Raw genomic sequence first — 21471 nt, 5'->3', positions numbered from 1 at the left:
GAGGGAGGATGGGTGAAAGACAGGAGAGAATGGAGAAACGGGAGCTAGGATCACAATTTCGGAAGAGGAGTGAAAGGAGTGAAATTCTTCTCATTAGGGCTGCACATAAGCTGGGTTGGGTTGAGTCGATCTGACCCTTTTAATGACTCAACCCATTTAATACGGGTTACAAAAATATCAACCCTCAAAAAATTTATGAAATCCAACCCTATTAACCATGTGATGGGTTGGCTAGGTTGGGTTGTATTAATCGGGTTAACCTAGTCGGTATATATACGACAAACACTGGATAACCTAATTTAATGAAACTATCATGTGTTTGCAGTGGTAAAATGATAAAGTACTGCTATTTAATTGTTCAGAGAAATAAAATTATCAAAAAAAAAAGAAAAATGGACTATATTATTATTTAAAAGCACGTTTATTACAACCGGTCATTAATTATCTTCCAAATGAATGATTCAATATTATACATTAAATAACAAATAGCTGGAATATAAAGGAAACTAATACAAAAAACTGGACCGCTGGAACTTGTAAGGATTAGAAATGGGCTGGACTGCAGGAGCCTGAAGTCTAATAAATCTAAAATAGACTAGGCTTGCACAGTGAAACCGGGTTGGGTTAAGATTTTATTTATCTAAACTTTTATCCAACCCATTATAAATGGCTCAATTAAAAAAAACCTAATTAACCCGCTGTCTTGAATGGTTCAATTTGATTAGCCAAATTAAGTGTTGGGTTGATTTAGTTTCAATGGGTTGGACAACCCATGAGCAGCCGTACTTCTCACAGCTTGGGACTAGTTATTTTACCGTGAAAAAAATGTTGAAGGTTCAAACGGTTCTCAAACTTATTTTTCAAATGTTAAGTTGTTATGTTTTGTTGGTCTACGGTTTATAAGTTAAAACTTATGATTTATAAGGACGTAACAACTTATCGACGACTGTTTGTCGATCCAACTTATAAATTGAATTTATAACTTATAAGCTGATAAGTTAAATGTTATGAACGACGTACTTTTTTCTCAACTTATTATGATTTTTTTTTATTAATTTTAATTTCAAAAAATATATTTGTAAATATTAATCTAATATAAAATTCACGAATTAAGAGAATTATATTTAAAAGTTATTTATTTTAGTTCATTTAATTAAAAAGAATTCTAACTTATAAAAAAATAATCCAAACACTTACGTAACTTATAAATATTTATCTAATTACCACTTATAAATCACTTATTCATTTTAAGTTATAAATTACTTATTTTAAGATTTTCCAAACAGTCACTTAGCCTTTTTTCTAATTAAAATGAGTCTTTCTCGCATACATGAATTTCACATAATATATCCGTTTGGGAAATTTTAAAATAAGTAACTTATAACTTAAAATGATTAAGTGCGAAATAAGTGATAAGTTGATAAATACTTATAAGTTCTATAAGTGTTTGGATAAATTTACTTATAAGTCAGAAGTTTTTTTACTTAAATGAATTAAAATAAATAATTATTAAATACAATTATCTTAGTTCATGAATCTTAAATTATAAATATTTAAAAATTTATATTTTAAAATCAAAACTTTAGAAAAAAAGTGAAAAAATAAAAATAAGTTGGAAAAAAGTACGTTACTGCCAATTTTCCACTTATCAGCTTATAAGTTGTAAATTCAACTTATAAGTTGGGTCGATAAATACTGATCAATAAGTTGTTACAAAGTTATAAGTCATAAGTAGTTTATAAGTTAGTAGCCAAACATGACCAACTTATAAGCCAAGAGTAAATTGTCGGGATACACGAACTCCACTCTTACCTTGTTAGGAAATGAGTGATGTAAGAATAAAAAAAAGAGGTAAAAAAATGTTATAAAATAATGTGATATGACTGATGTGATAATACCTGTACTCTAAAATAATTTAATGCTGAAATCTCTTTTAGGCGTAGTATTACACGTTAAGGATATTGTTTCAACGATATATATTTTCAGTAAAAAAAATTAAAATTAATAGTAGTGTTTCTTTTGCTAATTAAAATCAATAAGGGCTGATCCAAAAATTTTAGTTTAGGGGGAAATCGGGCAAATTTTGAAAATACCCCTTATATTTTCGAATTTTAATGCGGCATATTCATATATTTTTAAAAAAAATTAATGATAGAAAAATATAAAATTTGATTTTATATGGACACGTGTTCCTTGATGCAGCTTACTAGATCATCCACTATTAGTATTTAGTAGTGCTGTAGTAGATATATTTTTAATCGTAACTAGCATATTTAAAAACATACTTAGAGTAATTGAGAAATGAAAAACAAATGTTTGGCTGAAAGTATCTGATTGACCGTTACTTCAGGTACATATCTTGTTCACAATCACAACCTCTACTTGTGTACAAAACAATATGCATGCAACCCTTTTCAAGATTCCAGCATTTTCATTACCAGTTTCGAAATTTTGTTGCCAGAAAAACATATCGGTTATCTGCTAATCAGACAAGGAAAATTTGGAGTGATAGAGATGGAGCTATAGATCATGGTCTTGGCTTTTCTTTGGTCATGATCCCTCTCCTCATATCTTCTACATCTTGATCACTCGAAACACTAATATACGTTCGATAAGTTTGATTTGTTTCGGGTTTTCTTGATCCGTTGAGTGTACAATGTCGTCAAATTACAAGCAATTTGTAGAAGATAATCTGGGAGAAATCCCACAATTTATCATATATGCTGTTCTTGAAATGGGGATCATATGTTTGCTTTACCTTGAGGCCTTCTTCGCGTTTCTTAGTTACGAATTTGCCAATTTTTTTGATTTGCAAATCCCTTGTTTGCTATGTACACGAATAGAGCATGTTCTTTTGAATAAAGACTCTCATTATTTCCATAATGAATCCTTTTGTGAATCTCACAAGAAGGCAGTTTCATCGCTTGCTTATTGTCATTTCCACCGCAAGATATCTGACATTAAGAATATGTGTGAAGGATGTCTTCTTTCGTTTGCTACCGACAGAGATTCTGATACGGATAATCCTAAGCCCCTGGCTGGTATAATACAAAAGGATGCTGGTGGGTTCGTGGAGGATGATCATAAAATCTTATGGAAAGGAAATGATGCCAAAGTAGCGGATAAAGGTAGTATTAATAGATGTTCTTGTTGTGGGGAGCCTTTAACTAACAAAAGTACTAAGAAAATTGCTAAGAATGCTTCCATGAAGGCCGCTACTATATCATCAAATGCTCCTGCTTCTCCTCGTCTGCCAATCGTGGCAATGAAAAATGAGGAGGGACGGAATCTAGAATTGCCTCTTTCTAGGTTCTCTGCGCTTAAGCTTACAGCAAATGCTGAACCAGAGCTTCCAGAAGATTTCACTGGATTTACCCCAGTTGCTGGAATCAACCCAGAGCAACAACGTAAGATTATCATTTTTATATTATTTTGTAAAGCTACATATTTTTTTTATTGAATATGGTTTTCCTATGAGGAGAATATATATTATGAATGTTCTGTGCTACTTAAAAATTTCTGGATCATGTTGGTTTGTATAGAAATGAAAGAAGATCTCAAAGCTGGGACGATACCGTTACTACCGGATGCTGAGGATATACCTGAAGATGCTCCCAGAACCCCCAGTACTAGAGGGAACAAGTTTTTCGGAATTCCGCTAACAGAAGCAACTCAAGCTGCAGGCACTCCCAAGTGGGCCAACCGGCTTGCAAAAAAGGTGACACTTGAAAAAGATTTCTTTGCAGAACCCAGTGACCTAAATCCTACAAACGAACCAGAGAGTGAGGCTTTGAATCGCTTGAAAAGACAAATTCGTTCGGATAGAAAATCCCTTGTTGAGCTATCCATGGAATTGGATGAAGAAAGAAGTGCTTCTGCTATTGCAGCAAACAACGCAATGGCCATGATCACTAGGTTGCAGGCAGAGAAAGCAGCTGTGCAAATGGAGGCTTTACAGTACCAGAGAATGATGGAAGAGCAGGCAGAGTATGACCAAGAAGCTGTACAAATTATGAAGGATATTCTTGTCAAGAGAGAGGGAGAGATCAAGATCTTAGAAGCTGAACTCGAATCCTATAAAGAAAAATATGGAGAACTGAAGAAGGCGGGTAGCGTGGAATGTGAAGTTGATGTTGAAGAAGACTACCAAGATATGCAATCTCAGTCTGTTTCATCGTTTGGAGAGAAGTCTGAGTTTGGAAGCCCTAATGGAATTGGACATCATGGAGAACATGAACACACAGTACACACTACTGAAAGATCAAGAGATATCGGTGGGGGGACTGAAGAAGCATCATTTGATTTTGAGGGGGAGAAATCTTATCTGCTAGGTATGTTAACAAATCTAGAGAAGCAAATTCAGTCACCGTTAGATGAGGGCACTGGTTCCTCAAGTGATGTTCCTGACAGGGCTAAGAAAGAAGATAAAGGTAAATTGTCTAACTTGCTACCTCAATGCACTGATTTTGCAAATTATATGTCTGATTAGAAAAGATCTTTTTGTTTGGCAGAAATTGAGAATAAAGCCGTCCTCAATAGAGAGATGTCCCTATTTTGGGAGAGGTTGAGAGCCATTGAAGCAGATAGTGAATTTTTAAAGCATGCTGCAATGACACTCCAAAGGGGCAGTGAAGGAACAAAACTCCTGACACAGATAGCACAACAGCTGGAAAAGCTTCGACAAGCAGAAAAAATCGAGAAAAGGACGGCCACTGATGCAGAGAGAACAGAGAAAGAAAAGGCAGAGAAAAGGATGGACACAGATGCAGAAAAAACAGAGGAAAGGACGGACACGGATGCAGAGAAAACTGAAAAAAGGACGGACATGGATGCAGAAAATACAGAGATAAGGACGGGCACAGATGCATTGTCATCCTAATTAGGTCTATTCCTTGTAGTAATACTTGGTATGGACATACACTAGAAGTAGCTAAGCATAAATTTATCTTGATTTGCCAAATGCTTGTGTGTTCATTTTACATTTGCTTTGTTTAACTGGGATATGATGGTCTTTATTGAAATATATTTGATGGTCAGCTGGTAACTTGCGTAAATCATCTGTGTTTGCATTTCCTGTTTTATTTCCCTTCTTTCTCCATTTTAGGATGTATACAAGTAGTCACATACTAGGAGGGAGGATTCAATGCTTGAAGTCCACTAGACATTCTTAGGTCCGGTCAGAGTAATCTCCATTTGGTAATACTCTTTTTCAACCACTTGTAAATACTTAATTAGAACACACTAAAACTAAAACTTACATACATACACACATAAACATTTGATATGAAGTAGTTAATGCATGTGCAATACATGGTTGATTGTTTGTTAGGTCAAAGGGAGTACAAGATTACTCTTTTGCGAAGTTTTATTATTTAATTATTGTAAATATTTATGTTACTACTGCTAGTACTGGTTATGATACTACCTTTCTTCTAAATTGACCTTAATGTATGAAGTTTCGAGTATAATAATAAGAACATATGTTTCTGGTAGAAATTTAGTTAAAAAGAAGCAGCATTAGGCAGAAACTCAGTGAAATTAACAAAAGGAATTGATTTACCGGCTTATGTGCAGCACTACAGGCAGATACAGCATAAGGATTTAGGCACTGCAGCTCTATTATAATGGTATCTGCAAGCTTCACCTGCAACAGATCAACTCAATCCTGGCAGAAAGATTGTGTCCAAATAAAAGGCTATTTCCGGGCTGAAATGAACGCGACACATAAAAATTAGAGAGGCAGGGCAAGTATTCAAAATGAACAACTCTGACTGCTGAATATAGAAAATCGCATCAATTCTCTAGTGTATTAGTTTCAGTTGATTGGTTCTTGTGCTCATCTGCATAGGGCTTTCTTTCTATTTTCCTTTGAACAAAAATTTTTCTCACAAGATTAGCATATAGTTTCATTGTTATATGTAGGGCGAATCTCATAAGTTACAGAGTTGTGACTTGTACCCATGGTTAAGCATTGGGGCACGGCGCATGAAAACTGTTCTGGAAGTTAAAACAAAAGAAACTATCACCATCTGTATACTTTTAATCAATGCTCAGAAAACAACTTTGCAATACTTCAATTTATTGAGAGTGAATATTCGTTACATAGAACGGGGTGCTTCTCCTGACCTGATCCTTTACTTCTGGATGCAACCAGTTATATAAACAAAGAAATTTTGAAAGTATATTGTATACCTTATCTCAGCTCAACAAAACCTTGAACTTGGCAATTCAAAAAGAAAACTTTTGTAACAAACTCTACAATTGGACAGAAAAAGAACATGAACGTCACTTTGGCGACCTGTACAAGATCACAGAAAGTAGTCAGAAATTCTACAAATGACATATTTATTAACATATATTTATTAGCACACTGCACAGTTGCTTTGGATAGATTCTGCTGAAAGAGACCAAACTATGCATACAAGTGCATTTGCGCTAATTATTGGTGTATTTGCCTCAAGATAACTCATGAATCTGTGCTTGCTTCATCAAGCAATGCTTGTCTATCATTTCTCGAACTGGATAATTAACAATTCTTAGGCTACTACACTAGCTGAATTGAAAAAGATACACCAGTTGAATTGAAAAAGATACACCAGCTGAATTGACTAGGATACACTAGCTGAACTGGATAGTTGAGAAATATAATGCTTGTGCCTTGTAGGTTTTCCAGACATTTGATCAAGTTACATCAGAAAGAAAGCTTTCGGTTTTATACATACATAAGATATGGCGGACAAATCACAGAAATTATTAAAATTACAATATTAGTGCGGTAATCTGTTGGCAACAAGTAGGGAACACGACTAGCATGCATGTGGCAAGATTTGATTGTGGCGTTCTTTCACTTCATGCATTTTCTGCATCTCAACACCACTGCTGCTTTCCAGTTAACTCTAAAATCAATGATGAAAAAAGAAAAAAAAAGGACTGGACTGGTATAAAGGTTTGAATTACATCTCTTGATACAATCTGATAGTACAAATACAGCCACGTGAAGGTAATAATTTATCTAGCTGCAAGCTTGCACGCCAATTAGATGGTACAGACTACAAATAGCAATACTAATTCTACAGTAAATAGAATGCTTCGGAAGCTACACGCAGTACTACAACTACATATATAATTGGGTCTGAAAAGAAGTTTCTAGTAAATGCAGCTGCATCAGATACTTCCCACTGGTATGGGATGGTGCTAGAGGATTGGATATACTATGCTAATAAACACCCAACTACCAAATGGTCAAAGGCACTAGTTGTTATGTTGCTTTTCGATGCTACTACCGACCTGCATATGCAGCCAATCACGCTGCGGTCCATGAGCATATTCTCTTGGTGTTTGGGATGCATATATTAATGCAGTCGCATCCAGTGTAGGAGTTCCAAGCTGAAACAGCATATTATGTAGTCACAAACAAGCCCAAAAGGCAGCAACTGAATATGTTTTCAATTCTGAGTTACTTTGACATAATATGCTATATCCTTCAAACGGAATTAAATATAAACTCAAATACTATATTACCATATGAGCAAAAGGAAACACGTAACTTCACGAGGGCTAGTATCACCCAAAAAATCCAAGACAGTGATCTTGCATATCAGAGTGCGAAAGAACATCTTTTTAATGACTGCACATTCTATAAAGATTGTCCATAAAGTACTTCATGAAATCTTTTATTTATTTGTTAAGGTACTACACTGAATCTTTATATTTGATAAATATTATCTCTATATTTTTTACACAATGAACTTTTGGAAGTTCCAATCAGGGGCATCCAAGGTCTAAACAACTTTTTGTAATTTTATTTTCCGTCAGAAGCGCAATTCAGGTATTTGGACCAAGTGTCCAGCTTTTATGTTACAAGAGAATAGGATTGATCCTTAAACTGTTCTCTCAACTAAAAGTAGAATTAGGTATGTTATATAGACTTGTGTTTTTTTGGGGGTCAATGAATTAGGAAGGAACTAAATAAATGAAATTTGTACTATTTCTTTGAGTGAAGTCATATAATTTTCATTCCTTCCTTTATTACATTTCTAGTCATATAAACTATAACTCAATCCCACTAATTTAAGAATGCTCCATTCTACTTATTTACATTGCAAATCCCATTATAGGAAATTTGTAACTCCCTCTTTTATTCACCATTGCCCCCTGTCTCCATTGTTTCCCCCCTAGTCATGTTTACAAATTTTCGGTGATTTACATTCTCCCCTGTCCCCAACCAAACAGAACATATATATTTGCTGAGACTGCATAAGGGAACAATCCGTTTTGCAATCGAATAAGTCCTGACGGACAACCATCTTTCAGTGGCTTTACACCTTGAATGCAGCAACAAATAAAATGTCCTTGTACTAGCATATACCACTAATTAATAGGATTAACACATATCAGAATAGAATGAGAGATATGATGTAAGGTGGCTTTACACCTTGTATTTTACATTAGATAGAAGTGCACTCTATCTTCCTTTCAAGTTTTCATTATTGCAATCCAAATTTATAGTTAAACAACAATGAAGCAAAAAATAAACTGGAACTGCATCTCATCAGACTATCTTAATAGCCTTTTGTAATTAAAATCAGTGCTAGATAAAAAACGTACTAACTTACGTTTTTCAAAGGTAAACCTTCAATTGTTGGCTCCATCGTTGAATTTACTGCTTCAAGCTTCATAGACAAGAACTACAGTATCCAATTCATAAAGCATGGATTAGAACTGAATTTCCATGATGATGGTAGTCTCATACCAATGAGAGAGATTTATAAATACCTCAACTTGATGTTGTAGCGACTGAATGTAATTTATTATCTCATCGAGGACAAGTGCTTTTCCTATAACCTTGAAAAACGATGGGGATTTTGATTTATCAGTATTTATTGTATTGGACATTACCTAAATTATTCTTGACAAAAAAAACAGTTTGTTACTAATGAAAGACGGTCACAAGGCCAAACCTTGTTGCACCCGGGGACCAAATCTTGCAGAATCTTCATCCTCTCACTGATCTTCTCTCTCCTTGCCTAACAAATACATGTCATCAGTCAACTAGAGCAAAATTAGGCATATAAAATGAAAACCAAAACCAATTAACTGTGACTCGTTAAGATAAAAAAATAAACGTACTCTTTCAGCCAAACTATGGCTATCAGTAGCTTGACCCCTTCTTGCTCTCACGTGGATGTAGTCTTTAACCGGCTCAGTCGGCTTGGTCCCTGAACCGGAACTTGCTTCCACCTGAGTCTTCGGACCACAGTTTTCCTGCACGGATCCTAACACTTTCAACCGCTTACTACTTGAATCTTTCTGGCCAGAAAGGAATAAAATATCATTTCACTTTTTTTTTAAACTACTGAAATTACCAAAAAGTGCAGCAGGTTGATTGTGTTTGAAGTGTTGATGTGCACTATTTTAGCTTACAGCTGAGACAGAACATAGTGAACCAAGGTACCCTCTAAGTTCTAACGAAAAAACATTGATAATAATTAATAAAGAATCTGATAATTAAGATTATAAATTGAATATGACATAGAACTAGTGGGACAAACATAGAAACATCATGAGATTTGTTACATGTGAAGATTTAACGGTTCATTTAGTTTGAGGGAATGGAATAAAATTTCTACTACTGTGGGGGTAAAATGTTAATAGTTCCTGTTCCTTTCTCCATTCCATTTCTACCAATCTAAACTACATCTTAAACCCACCAATTTGAAAATTAATTTACACAAGAAATATTTAGACTCTCATTTTCTTTAAAAAACTTATATTTCATACATCCTTTTCTCTCCTACAATTTCAATAACATTAGGGTGAGCATTATAGTCTCAAGAATTCGCATTTACAACTTCTCTTTTCAATTCATTCCTACCTCCTTCCAATCATCCCAACCAACCAAACCATCAATCCTATATAATTAAAGATAAACCAGTTTGAACCTACAAAGTAATAAAAAAAAATGCGAAATTTTCGAACTAGTAATAACACCAAGCTGCACAAACAGTACACTAACAACTGAAAATTCAAGAAACAAGTACTATCAAACAAGCAATAAATATTAAGCTAATTACAAGTAGTCATATGTAATTGTAGTCAAACTTGAATCAATTTGACCCCGAAAAGTCAAACAAGCCAAAAATTAAATACAACAAGAGAGAAGAAACATAACCCACCTCATTATTGTCCTTGGGGCGCTTGTTACGGCCACGGCTATGATGAGTAAGTGAAGAGTGGTCGTTGTCGTCATCGGAGGTGGCGGTGACGTCAGCAGAAACAGCAGGTAATTGGGTGGTTGTGTTACTGTTATTAATATTATTAGGGTTTGGAAGGGGTGGTGGAGGAGAAGAAGGACAAGAGGGCCAAATCTCAGACAAGGTGTACGAGGATGGGTTTGGAACTGAGAAACAGCTCTCGTTCACTATTGTTGTTACAACATTATTATCCATCCTTCACTTCACTTTCCTTTTCTTTCTTCCTTTTAGCTTTTTCTTAGCAACCCAGCTCCTCTCTTGCTATTAGCATCTTCCATTAACAACCTCCTCTACTTAACTAGTTTAACTAGTTTATGTAAGGGTTATTAAAACAACACTATTGTCAGTTTACTACTGTACTTGTATTCTATTCTAATTATAGTAACTTTTTAATTGTCTCTGAACTTTTGGTTATAGGAAAATTGTCTCCTAAATTGTTCAAAAATTGATTAAAAATATTTATTTAAATTGATCAATTTTTTAATAAATTATTGATAAATTATTTAATTTTTAAAAATTACACAATAATCGTGTAAATCAATACAGCAATAGAATAATATTAATTTTTGAAATTTTAAGCACACTCATAATTAATAATCCTTTGGCTTAATAAGATAATGAATCTTATTATTACCAAGTGAAAATCGTTTAAAAATTTTTTATGTATAATAATATTTTTATATAGAGTACAGATTTATGTGATTATTTAATAAAATCTATACCAATTTAGAAGCACGGAACACAAACTTGCATTTATAGTTGAAAATCCTTTTTATTTTAGTACAGATAAGTTACTTTTCATAAATTAAGGAACTCCAAACACACATCCCGTATATTTTAATATGTTTCCCCTCATTTATTAAGCTGAGATCAAATCGAGCTGTTGGTCAATAAAAATTGAATTAGTATCCACTTATTTACGGGATTTGAATTTAAATATAAATAAAAATATACTAAATGAACTCGAGTAAAGTTCATGCTTATTTATCTCGATTTTAGCTCGTTCAGACGGCTTGATCCTCTTGAACTAATTATCGTAATTAAAGTGTAGATTTGAATTTTTTACTGATGCAAAGATTTTTAGTTTAGCTTATTCATGAGCCAAACTTCAAAATAGAGTCAATTTGGCTTTCGGAAATCCATAATAGAAAAAGAAACTAGAATAGATATTTATGTGTCTCAATAAAAAATTTGCACATTATTGAACTAGAAAGGAAGATACCAAGTTAACCTCATTTTTAAAGCCAAACTAATGACCCACATACATTCTTCTCTCTCGGGCTTTCATTTTCTCCATTTCCAAATTGACTTATAACACATGATAAATATTAACATTTCCCCACTTATGAGGTTGACCCTCTTCAAAAGATAAACAGTCTTATTACAAGATTAGATAATGCACATGCAAAACACAAAAATAGTTGTAAGCTTTGAAGGAGATGGGTATATAAGTTTGTTAAAGTGAAAATCTAATAAACTACTACTTTTGATGTTGGAAACTTTAGGATGTCAAATATTGATTGGTTACGATCATAACAAGAAATTCGTTATGATCATAACTTAGCAAAAAAAATATAAAAAATTGGTTATGATCATAACAATAAATTATTCTTTTCGGTGTTTCCTAATTTGGTTTAGCTTACAAATGTAAAGAAACCCTCTTAGTACTCTTTTTTCTTTTATTAAAGAATTTTTGCAAGTGTGATTTGTATTGGGTTGTATGATTTGAGCTTGAAGAAAAAACATCATTAGGCTAAGCTCAGCACTATAGTAATATATCCATGGAATGGATGCAATGCAATCAATACCTTATCTAGGGCCTCCCAAATCCAAAAATAAATGATAATGGAATGCAGTTTAATCACAGAGGTTACAGGCTTGCATCCCATAAGACCTGAGAATAGGAGGGACAGATCATTGCCGGGCCTTTCCGCCCCAGAAAGGGGTACAATTAGACCTGCCAAATCGGACAACCGGATCGGTTTCAGATCGGATCTATTTCGGATCGGTTCCATGTTCGGATTATGATATAACTGGAGAACATTCGGATCGGATAAGATGTGTTTCGGTTCGGGTCTAATTCGGATCAAAAGCGGATGAAATCTGGATAAAAATCAGACAAAATTCTGTTTGGATATTTCAGAACATAATTTATTTATTTTTTAATATTTTGAGACTTAAAAAAATATCTTTTTATTAAATGTAGTGCTTTTAATATAATATAATGTACTTTTACATTAATTTATAATTAAATAATTAAATTATCACGAATATAAGATATATTTAAGTATGAATTTTGTTTATTTCGAATCATATTCGATTCGGATATTATATGAATCGGTTTTGTTCGGTTCCAATTTATAATCGGATCTAGTATTTCTGATAATTTTCGGTTCGGGTAATTTTAGAATCGGTTTAATTTGGTTTTCGGATACTTATCGGATTATATATTTCGGATCTCGGATCCATAGATTTCGGTTCGGTTCTTCGGATCCAGACCCAATTTGCCAGGTCTAGGTACAATGCATATATTTCAACTTTACTAGTAAAACATTTTGGCTTAATGATCTTTTCGCCCTAAAAATTTGCACCCGTATACTCATAAAACCCTGAAGTTTAAAAGCGTACCTTTTCAGCCCTCGGGTATCCAAAATATGCTTTTTTACCCTTGAGCCGAGTTGGGCCACGGAAATTGATAAATCGGGAGGGTTATTTCAGTAATTGTCCAACCGATTTTCAAACAAGTTTAAATTATACCTTATGGGCCTTAAAGTTTAGAAGTGCGCTTATAAATCCCTAAAGTTTGTTTTTTTTGAACTATCAAGATTAAGAGCAAACAGACACTCAGCGGTATCTTTATCAGTTGGACCAAACAGATTAACGAATGCAGCAACATAAATAGACTTAAACGCGCTACAATCTGAAACATTCCCAACTTTGTCTCCATTCACATCAGACGGTAACAACAAAGACAAGCTTGTAGTGAATGTTCCACAAGGCTCCCCATGCAATGACTGATTACAATCTTTTCAGTTTCTATTTTCAAATTGTGATCTTGTTGTGATGTTTTCACAGCCATGACCAATCCATTGTGTTTGGAATCCACAAGTGGTTAGAATATCAAAATTACTCGAAACGCAACCCATCAACCGAAATCTCACAAGTCACAACTGAAAACTCACACCCCAACTCAACCATCTCATACGTCATCCCAACCCCTTCATCAACCTTCCTTTCCCTAAAAAAGCCCTCAATCAAAGTATTAAAACTAACCACATTCGGAACACACCCCTTCCCCTTATCTCCTTAAAAACCCCTAACGCCAAATCAAACCTATAATTCCTACAATACCCACTAATCAACACATTAAATGTAACCACATCCGGCCTAACCCGATCCTTAACATCCGCTCGTGGAACCTCAACCCTTTCTCAAACTCCATAAACTTAACAAACCCATGGATCACAACATTATACAATGCCACACTCGCCTTGCCATCAATCAACCTAGACATACAATCAAACATTTTAACTGCATCATAAAGCCTCCCAACACTACAATACGCATTAATTTCAAACCAAACAATCGGCTCAATTCTAGGACAAGCAACGATCCCATCAGCACAAGGACAAAGATTAGCAACCATAAATTCCAAACCTAATTTCAAATAATCAAAACGATGAGTTATGGCAAGAGTACGGATTATCCAATTATAGGTATTGTGATCGTGTCGAAAGAAGTCGACAAAAGCAACGTAATTGAAGATGTGGAAATCAAGGTGGGTGAAAGAGGGCGTAATTCAAAATCAAAATTATAGTTTAAGAGTTACACCCGGAGAGTCTAATCGACCATGATTTCACACCAATGCGAACTTGTTCAAGTCCAAGATTTTGATCCAGACGAATGAAATGAAAGGAGGGGGTTAAAAGAGTTCGTATATATGTTTGTATGAATATATTATATGTCTCTACTGTTAAATGACATAAATAACCCTGTCAAATTTGGGCTTTTTTTAAAAAAAACTAGGCCCAAGGTTAAAAAGATACATTTTTAATACCCGACTGGCAAAAAGATACGGTTTTAAACTTGAGGGGTTTATGGGTATACTGATGCAAACATTAAGGTCGAAAAGGTCATTAAGCAAAACATTTTAGTTTATGTTGTTCTATCGAGCCAATTACCGCAACAACAAAAGAAAAATTGTCTTAGTGTGCGGAAATTAGTATGAGCTCTAAATAGACGAACTATTAGAAATATTAATATTAAGAGTAAAAAGTATAAGAGGGCGGGAGATAATATTAAGGATTTATCTCATGTCGTCTCATGTCTGTTTCGATTCTCGTACACTTCTGAACATATATTTAATTGTAAGATATATAAGCCTAATGAGTCAAAAAAGAGTAAAGAGCATAAAGTTGAATAAGTTGTTATAAATTAGCAAAATATTGGTCCAGATTTATAAATAACAAATTAGTGGTCATATTTTACTCCCAGTTTTAAAATAGCGGCGTATGTCAAGCGTCGTTAACATTGCACATTTAACCAAATCAAAATAAATTAAATTACAGTTCGATATTTAACTTTTACCTCATTTTTCAAATATTGGCGGAAGAAAAAAATATAGAAAAATTGAAAATTACTTTTTTTTTATTTTCCTTTCTTGGCAAGTATTCTTTTAGGATTTAAATTCTTCATCTTTTTCTCAATTCATATTAAGTACATAGATTACAAAAAAATAATTTTTTTGACCAACCAATAATTTGAAAAGTGGAGTAAAATTTAGTCACCAAACTGTAAATTGATATATTTTTATTCAATTAATGGTGCACTGTTAACGGCACTTGACGGGAGCCATCTAACTAAAATATGAAAAATACGTTTAATCACTTGTTATTTTTAAATTTCGATCAATACTGTACCAATTCATAAAAAATTAGTCACCTTTATGTTTCTAACTCATTTAATATTAATAAATGGGTTCAAACCTATATTACAAATCTTGTAACGATATATTGATTAAAATCGTATGTCGTTATGTTAACCAAGATGGCAAGATCTACTCGATGACACGGAAAAACAAAATATGTTGGGATTTATTCTAACAAAATAATTAATATGCTAAGGATTAGAGCCCTCTTATCGTATTAACAAGAAAGAGTCTTCTCATCATATTAATATGAAACGGATCTTATATTTTTTTGAAACTAAGAGGAATTTCATTAACATCATAAATCACTCAAGATATTTTCCACCAAATGAGTAGGAGGAGATGAAAACATAATGAAGCAATTTAACAAACATGGGATCCTAACTAAGTTATGTGCCACCTTATTGGTTTGCCTCTTGATATGACTAACATGAACCATAGGAAGAGTTTGTAACAACACCTTGCAATGATCAATAACATGCCCAACCTCCAGAATTTTTTTGCTTCTGCCATTCAAAGCTCTCGCCGTTAACGGGGAATCTGTTTCAACAATTACTCTTTGACCCTGATACTCCATAAGCCAAGACAAAGCTTCTCAACTACAATACATTCTGCTTCAAAGACTGTTGTAGGACAAGGCAAGGTCATACATCTTCCTGCAAGAAACACCCCCCCGTGATCTCTCAAAGCCATACCTATCGAGAACGAGTCAGCTCCTTGGTGAAACGAAGTATCAATATTGAGTTTTAGACAGCCTGGCTTTGGAGGTTTCCAACTTTTTCCTGCATTTGTACCTCCTCTGTCCACCTTTTCCTTCTCCACCTTCTGTCGAGCTACTTTCCAATCATTTAGAATTTTAAAATTGTGCTTCATCGCCAAGTCTGGGTTCACCAGATGGTTGTTCCAAACCTTTTTATTTCGCCAAAACCAAATTCCTCACAACACTACACAAAGTCTGATTAGATCATCATATTTTGCCACTTCCATCTTATTAAGTAGCCAACCCGGAATCGAGTCCACAACCCTCATATCATAATTCAACTCAGCGGTAATCCAACAGCTTCTTGCAAATGGATAATTGTTATTCCCAAGGAACTAACAATGAGATTTACAGAAGGGGGGTTGAATGTAAATTTCAAAACTTTTTCAAGTTTTGAGCAGTTTCATAAGCTAAGTGTATGATGAACAGATATATGTGAATTGCTTTAAGCAAGTGCAGACAGATGTATATTCAAAACATAAATGTAAAGAACACAAAGGCTTTAACAACTTTTCTGATGGATTTGTTGTTCCACCAGAGATGTGTATTTCAGAAAATCTGTGATACAAAGAATTGTTCACAGGTGCTTCCTAGTACAAACTAGATGATTTTCTCTCTGAATTTTTCTAAACAGCTCTTGAAAATTCACACATAATTACTAGCTGCAACTTGGTTTATATATCACCAAAATTTTCAAGTGAAGACAAAGATAAAATACAATTATAAAATAGTTCTTCACATGTTTCTTCTTCATTTCTCTGTCTAATATAATCTAAGATAATATGTGAATCTTTGAATACTTCCTTGTTTGCACCAGAATGGAAATGCTGCTTTTTCTTGATTCCAACAAGAGGCTACCACATTCCAATTGTCTCTGTCAACCCATGTGCCTCTGTCAGCTTATGAATTGTCACTATCAACTGCTATGGAATTGAGCATCCATTGAATCTTTCATTCGTTGATGACTTTATCCGTTGATGCTCTTATCCGTTGATGCTTTAGCAGTTGAAGCTTTATCCGTTGATGCACTCATCCATTGATGGATGTTATCCGTTGAAGCTTTAAAGACATCCGTTGAGGCTTTGTTTCTCATCCGTTGAAGGTCTTTAATTTATCAATTGATACTACTTCATTTATACAAAATTACAAGGCATCAAATATTTAAAATTAGCCCTCCTATTTGCATATCCACTAGTAGTCAACATGACTTATAATTTCCTACAACTTCTAAGAATTATAACTCATTTACAAAGACTGAAATATGCTACAATACTAAACTTATTTCTAAGTAAAGCTACTCCATCAACGGATAGCCAAAGTGGTCTTATCCGTTGAGGCTACAAACACTAGATTTCTACTTAAGTGTTTTGTTTAACTTATCATCAAACTAATACACATATATTCTTAACAATCTCCCCCTATTTATGTCTACTAGAATTGTAGGCATAATTCAGGGTTAACTTGATGATAACAAAACATTTAACAAATATATGAATTGAAACTAAGTAGAAATTCAAAAGTGCTGCAAAAGTGTATGTACTGAGATAGAGTTGAAGATTTATAGTGTTTTCAAGGGTGCTCCTTTAGCCTGAGCAAATCATTTTCTTTTCCTTTGTTCCCTTGTTTTCTTCCCTAACCTCCTGTCATTTTCCTCTACTTGGAGTTGGAGTTATCTGTAGAATTCAGCTTCATCTTCATCACTGATATCCAACTTAGATTGCATGTCCTTGAGAGTTTCATTACTGGCAATCTTAAGCTGGTCTTCAAGTATGAAAAATCTTCTAACTCCTTTATTGTCTCTGAACTCCATCAACCAATAAGGTGATTTATGAATTGTAGTTCCATGCTCTGGGATGAGTAATGTTCTAGGCAAGGAATTTGACTCCCACCAAGTCTTCCTTATGCTGGCAATCTTGTTGAGAATTTCAGTTTTGGTAGTCCTGGTAAAACCAGTGTCCCTTTTTATAGCTGAGTAGACTCTAATCAAGGTAGAATAGCCCTCATGTAGAATTCTTTGAAGAGGCCAGGTCCTTTCCACACTTCCTTTATACTTGAACACTAGCCTTTCTGGTAGCTGTCCATAGACATTTATTCCCCTTACTTCCTCCAGCTCATCCAGGTAGAGTTCAATATCTGTATATTCTTTTATGTTACAAATGTGAACTTAATCATCCATTGAGGCTTATGGCTTAGGCTTAGGTTTATGTTTCTGAGTGAATTTACTTGAGGTTGGGGGAGGTATGGATTTGGATTTTTTTTCCAGCTCCTTTGGTGGTGGAGAAGTAGTTAAGAAGGTAGGCAATTTGATGGTGTCCCAATCAATAGGTTCCTCTTTAGGGATGATTGGTTCACCATGGATATTTATACTGGGATCAGCAACAAAAGGTTCTGGAATAGAAGGTTGTGGTTTGGATTTTGATTGAATTACTTCGGTGTCATCTTCACTCTTCCTTTTTTCCCTAACCTTCTTTCTGTTACCCTTCTGCCATTTCTTTCTTTCCTCACTTTCTTCTTCCACACTTTCACCAACCATATTCCCCATATCCATATTTATGCTTTCAGTCTTGTTCCCTTCACTCTTATCTTCAATCTTCTTCTTTTCTTCAATTAGACTTGACTTTAGCTGTTTTTCAAGCTCTGCTTGTGCTCTTTTGTCAGCCTTCAGCTTTTTAGCTTCTTCCTTTAGCCTCATGGTCTCTTCCCTCTTGGCTATTGAGAATTTGGGATGTCCTTGAATCACAGAAATACTCTTTCCCTCTCTATAGATGATGGCCATATTCATTCTTTCCACTACATCCTTGGCTCTTTGTGCTTTATGATATTACCACCCAAAACTTTGTCTTCATCAGGCTTTGGAAGAGGAAAATCCACTTCTTTTAGCTGAGCTGGAGTTAGAGGGTTCTTTGTAGAGGCCTTGTTGAATCTAGTGGTTGGCCTGAGTACCATGGGCTTCAAGTTCCTTGAAGAGGTTTCTCCAACCTTATTCCTCCTTACTGGCTTGTGCTCCATAATGATCGGCTCAACTTTTGTGTTATGTTTCACAGATAGTGATTTTGCAGTTGTAGAGCCAAACAGTTGTTGCATCCTTTCATCAATTTTCCTCCTTTGCTCTTTCACCTTCATCTCAGCTGCTGCTAGCTGGATTAGATCAATTCCATCAAGCTTTCCTTTGATTTGAAGTGTTGGAGAAGTAGTGATGGCAGGAACTAGCACTTTGGATATTTGAATGTATGTAGATGGCTCCCCTTCCCCTTTATTCTCCCCCTTTTTGTTATCAAGGAGAGGGGTCAAGACCTGTGCTTTAGCCAGTTGCACTAGAATACTAGTATGAGACTGTTGATTTTGAAGAATGGTCACCATAGAGTTTTCAATAACTTGAACTCTGTAACACCCCCAACTCCGGGGTCGGGGATCCGGGTTGTCACGAGTTCCATTTTCCTTAACAACACCCGATCTTGATAAATAATCAACTATTCTGTACTGTGACCCCACCATAAACACACACACCACAAGTTATAGTCTCAGAGATGAATATCCAAAAATAATCACAAGTCGTTTTATTCCACAATTATATGCCAATACACCTTAAACGGGTTTTTGAATAAATTTACATTTCTTTGCCATTATTACAATTCATAAATATACATAAATCTGGTACATCAAAAGTTGAAGCCTAGCCTATTGGTAGTTCCTACCTCAGCTACAGCGACATCAACGCCTATAGGAAACTGCAGAACGTTTCCTATCCGCTCGCGAATTGGGAGCTTGGTCCTGTTCATCTTTTCTATCTGTTGTTGTGTGATGAAAGAAGAAAGCAAGGGTGAGCAGCAAGCCCACCAAAATAATATGTATAATGATTAACAATATATGAGCCTTCTCATAGTACTCATGAAAGTCTTGGTCAAAAGAAATGAACCAAGTTTGATATCTTAATGCGATGAAGTCGCAAAATATTCAGTATATGTACATATATACTTTTCACAATCTTTGAAGTCCTCTGACATGTATAATATACACAGAGTTCCAGTTTATAACTGTATAAAACTATCGTTGCAAGGTGATCTCATATATCTAACCTGGTCTCAACGTTTTTCTGAAAATCTTTGACATGCATAAGATAATCATTTACTAGATATAAGTTTAAAAGATGAAGTTACAAGATACTCCAATATACTTATATCTTTTCCAAATACTACTTGAACTACCACCGTTCAAGTTATAATTAGTTTCAAAAGTTCATCACATAGATGAGACTACAAGACAAGACTTGTATAGAATAAAGCTTTAAAATATCATCAAAATAAAATGAAGTTACGAGATACTTCATTTGATGCAAACATCATTTTGAAAACTCGACCCTGCCAACACTCAACAATCGCCCAACCGTAGCCTTTCTATCGAAGTGCTCTGGGTAGTGTTGCAGAAATATCCAATTGGATGATGGACTCATTACGGGAGTTTGCCGCGCCAGGAAGACCACTTACGATGATCAGTCGTAGCAGTGCAACCCCACCATTTTCTACATTAGAGGAGAACCTGTCGGATTTACTTGTCAACCGAACACTGGACTCCTAAGGAATGGACCGTCTTAGCGGAACTTCCAGGCCATTTTGGGCCAATATAATAAGGCTGGGCCGGCGCCACTCGACCACTTACGCCACTCCTAGTTCAGATGAAATCCATGACTCTGAAACGTAAAGCTCGTCCCCCCTTTCCCCAAGTAGAAACTTGTTGATACGGCTCCACCAAGATGTCGTATCTAGTTGGAAAGGAAAACTCACCGATATTTCCTAGGCGATGCCTGTTAATGGATTAACTTGTTCCAAGAATTTTACTTCCCGAGTATTGGGTAAGTAATCAAAAACTCTTTTATCAAGACAACAACCTTGTTGCGAATATAAAACACACCACAGAGCCGGATCCCTCAGGTTTTGAGCGAGTATTTAAATCTCCTTCGAAAGGAGGATCTTAAATATAAAAATGAGTTTTGGGATCCGCTCTAACTTTTAAAATCATTTTGAAGACTCGAAAACATTTTTAAGAATGTTTGGAGTGATGCTGATTTAACAAAATAAATCAGTCCCAATATATTAGAAAATATCTGAATATTATTATTTAAATAATATTCCCATAAAGAATAATCTTTATAAAAATAATTGAAGTAGAAGTTTTAAAACTTATACTTGAAATGAATATTAAATAACCAAAGATATACTTATACGAAAGTACTATCTTTAATTGAATAATCAAAAGTGAGTTTGATTATCGACACCTTATTCTTTAATAAAATAAAGAATATATCTCAGCAAATAATCGGAGTCATAGATCATCAAATGAATATTCAAATAATATTCAATAAATAAAATAAGCTGAGTCATAAGCCCTCGAATGAATATTCGAAATAATATTCAATAAATAAAATAAGCTGAGTCATAAGCCCTCGAATGAATATTCGAAATAATATTCAATAAATAAAATAAGCTGAGTCATAAGCCCTCGAATGAATATTCGAAATAATATTCATTAAATAA

The 21471-nt window shown here is 34.5% G+C and overlaps 3 protein-coding genes across 5 annotated transcripts; 2 read left to right on the top strand and 1 right to left on the bottom strand.

Moving 5' to 3' along the window:
* Positions 1 to 2656: 2656 nt before the first annotated feature.
* On the top strand, positions 2657 to 4321 carry LOC141659919 (putative myosin-binding protein 6; the record flags this gene model as incomplete). Its single annotated transcript, XM_074466856.1, has 2 exons — positions 2657 to 3407; positions 3543 to 4321. Coding segments are annotated over exons 1-2 (1530 nt in total), but the record flags the coding sequence as incomplete, so codon positions are not given.
* LOC141723659 (uncharacterized) lies at positions 4300 to 5706 on the top strand. 2 transcript variants are annotated; one of them, XM_074525518.1, is made up of 3 exons: positions 4300 to 4430; positions 4512 to 4907; positions 5575 to 5706. In XM_074525518.1, exons 1-2 carry the CDS (start codon positions 4334 to 4336, stop codon positions 4877 to 4879), a joined length of 465 nt encoding a protein of 154 aa, XP_074381619.1. In that variant the 5' UTR covers positions 4300 to 4333; the 3' UTR covers positions 4880 to 4907; positions 5575 to 5706. The 2 variants fall into 2 exon arrangements, with proteins under 2 accessions (XP_074381619.1, XP_074381617.1); XM_074525516.1 differs by lacking the exon at positions 5575 to 5706 and having other exon boundaries at positions 4512 to 5021.
* A 1230-nt stretch (positions 5707 to 6936) lies between these two features.
* LOC141723658 (transcription factor BHLH094-like) lies at positions 6937 to 10591 on the bottom strand. 2 transcript variants are annotated; one of them, XM_074525514.1, is made up of 6 exons: positions 10176 to 10591; positions 9130 to 9309; positions 8961 to 9026; positions 8776 to 8844; positions 8616 to 8687; positions 6937 to 7386 (listed from the first exon to the last, which is right to left on the bottom strand). In XM_074525514.1, the coding sequence occupies exons 1-6, from the start codon at positions 10446 to 10448 to the stop codon at positions 7252 to 7254; spliced, it is 795 nt and encodes a 264-aa protein (XP_074381615.1). In that variant the 5' UTR covers positions 10449 to 10591; the 3' UTR covers positions 6937 to 7251. The 2 variants fall into 2 exon arrangements, with proteins under 2 accessions (XP_074381615.1, XP_074381616.1); XM_074525515.1 differs by having other exon boundaries at positions 9130 to 9264; positions 10176 to 10590.
* Positions 10592 to 21471: the final 10880 nt, after the last annotated feature.

This window comes from Apium graveolens, chromosome 5 (assembly GCF_009905375.1).
Source record: "Apium graveolens cultivar Ventura chromosome 5, ASM990537v1, whole genome shotgun sequence".
In the NCBI taxonomy this organism is placed as follows: domain Eukaryota; kingdom Viridiplantae; phylum Streptophyta; class Magnoliopsida; order Apiales; family Apiaceae; genus Apium; species Apium graveolens.
Note: the sequence above shows the minus strand (reverse complement) of the source record. Positions and strands in the feature narration are given on the sequence as shown.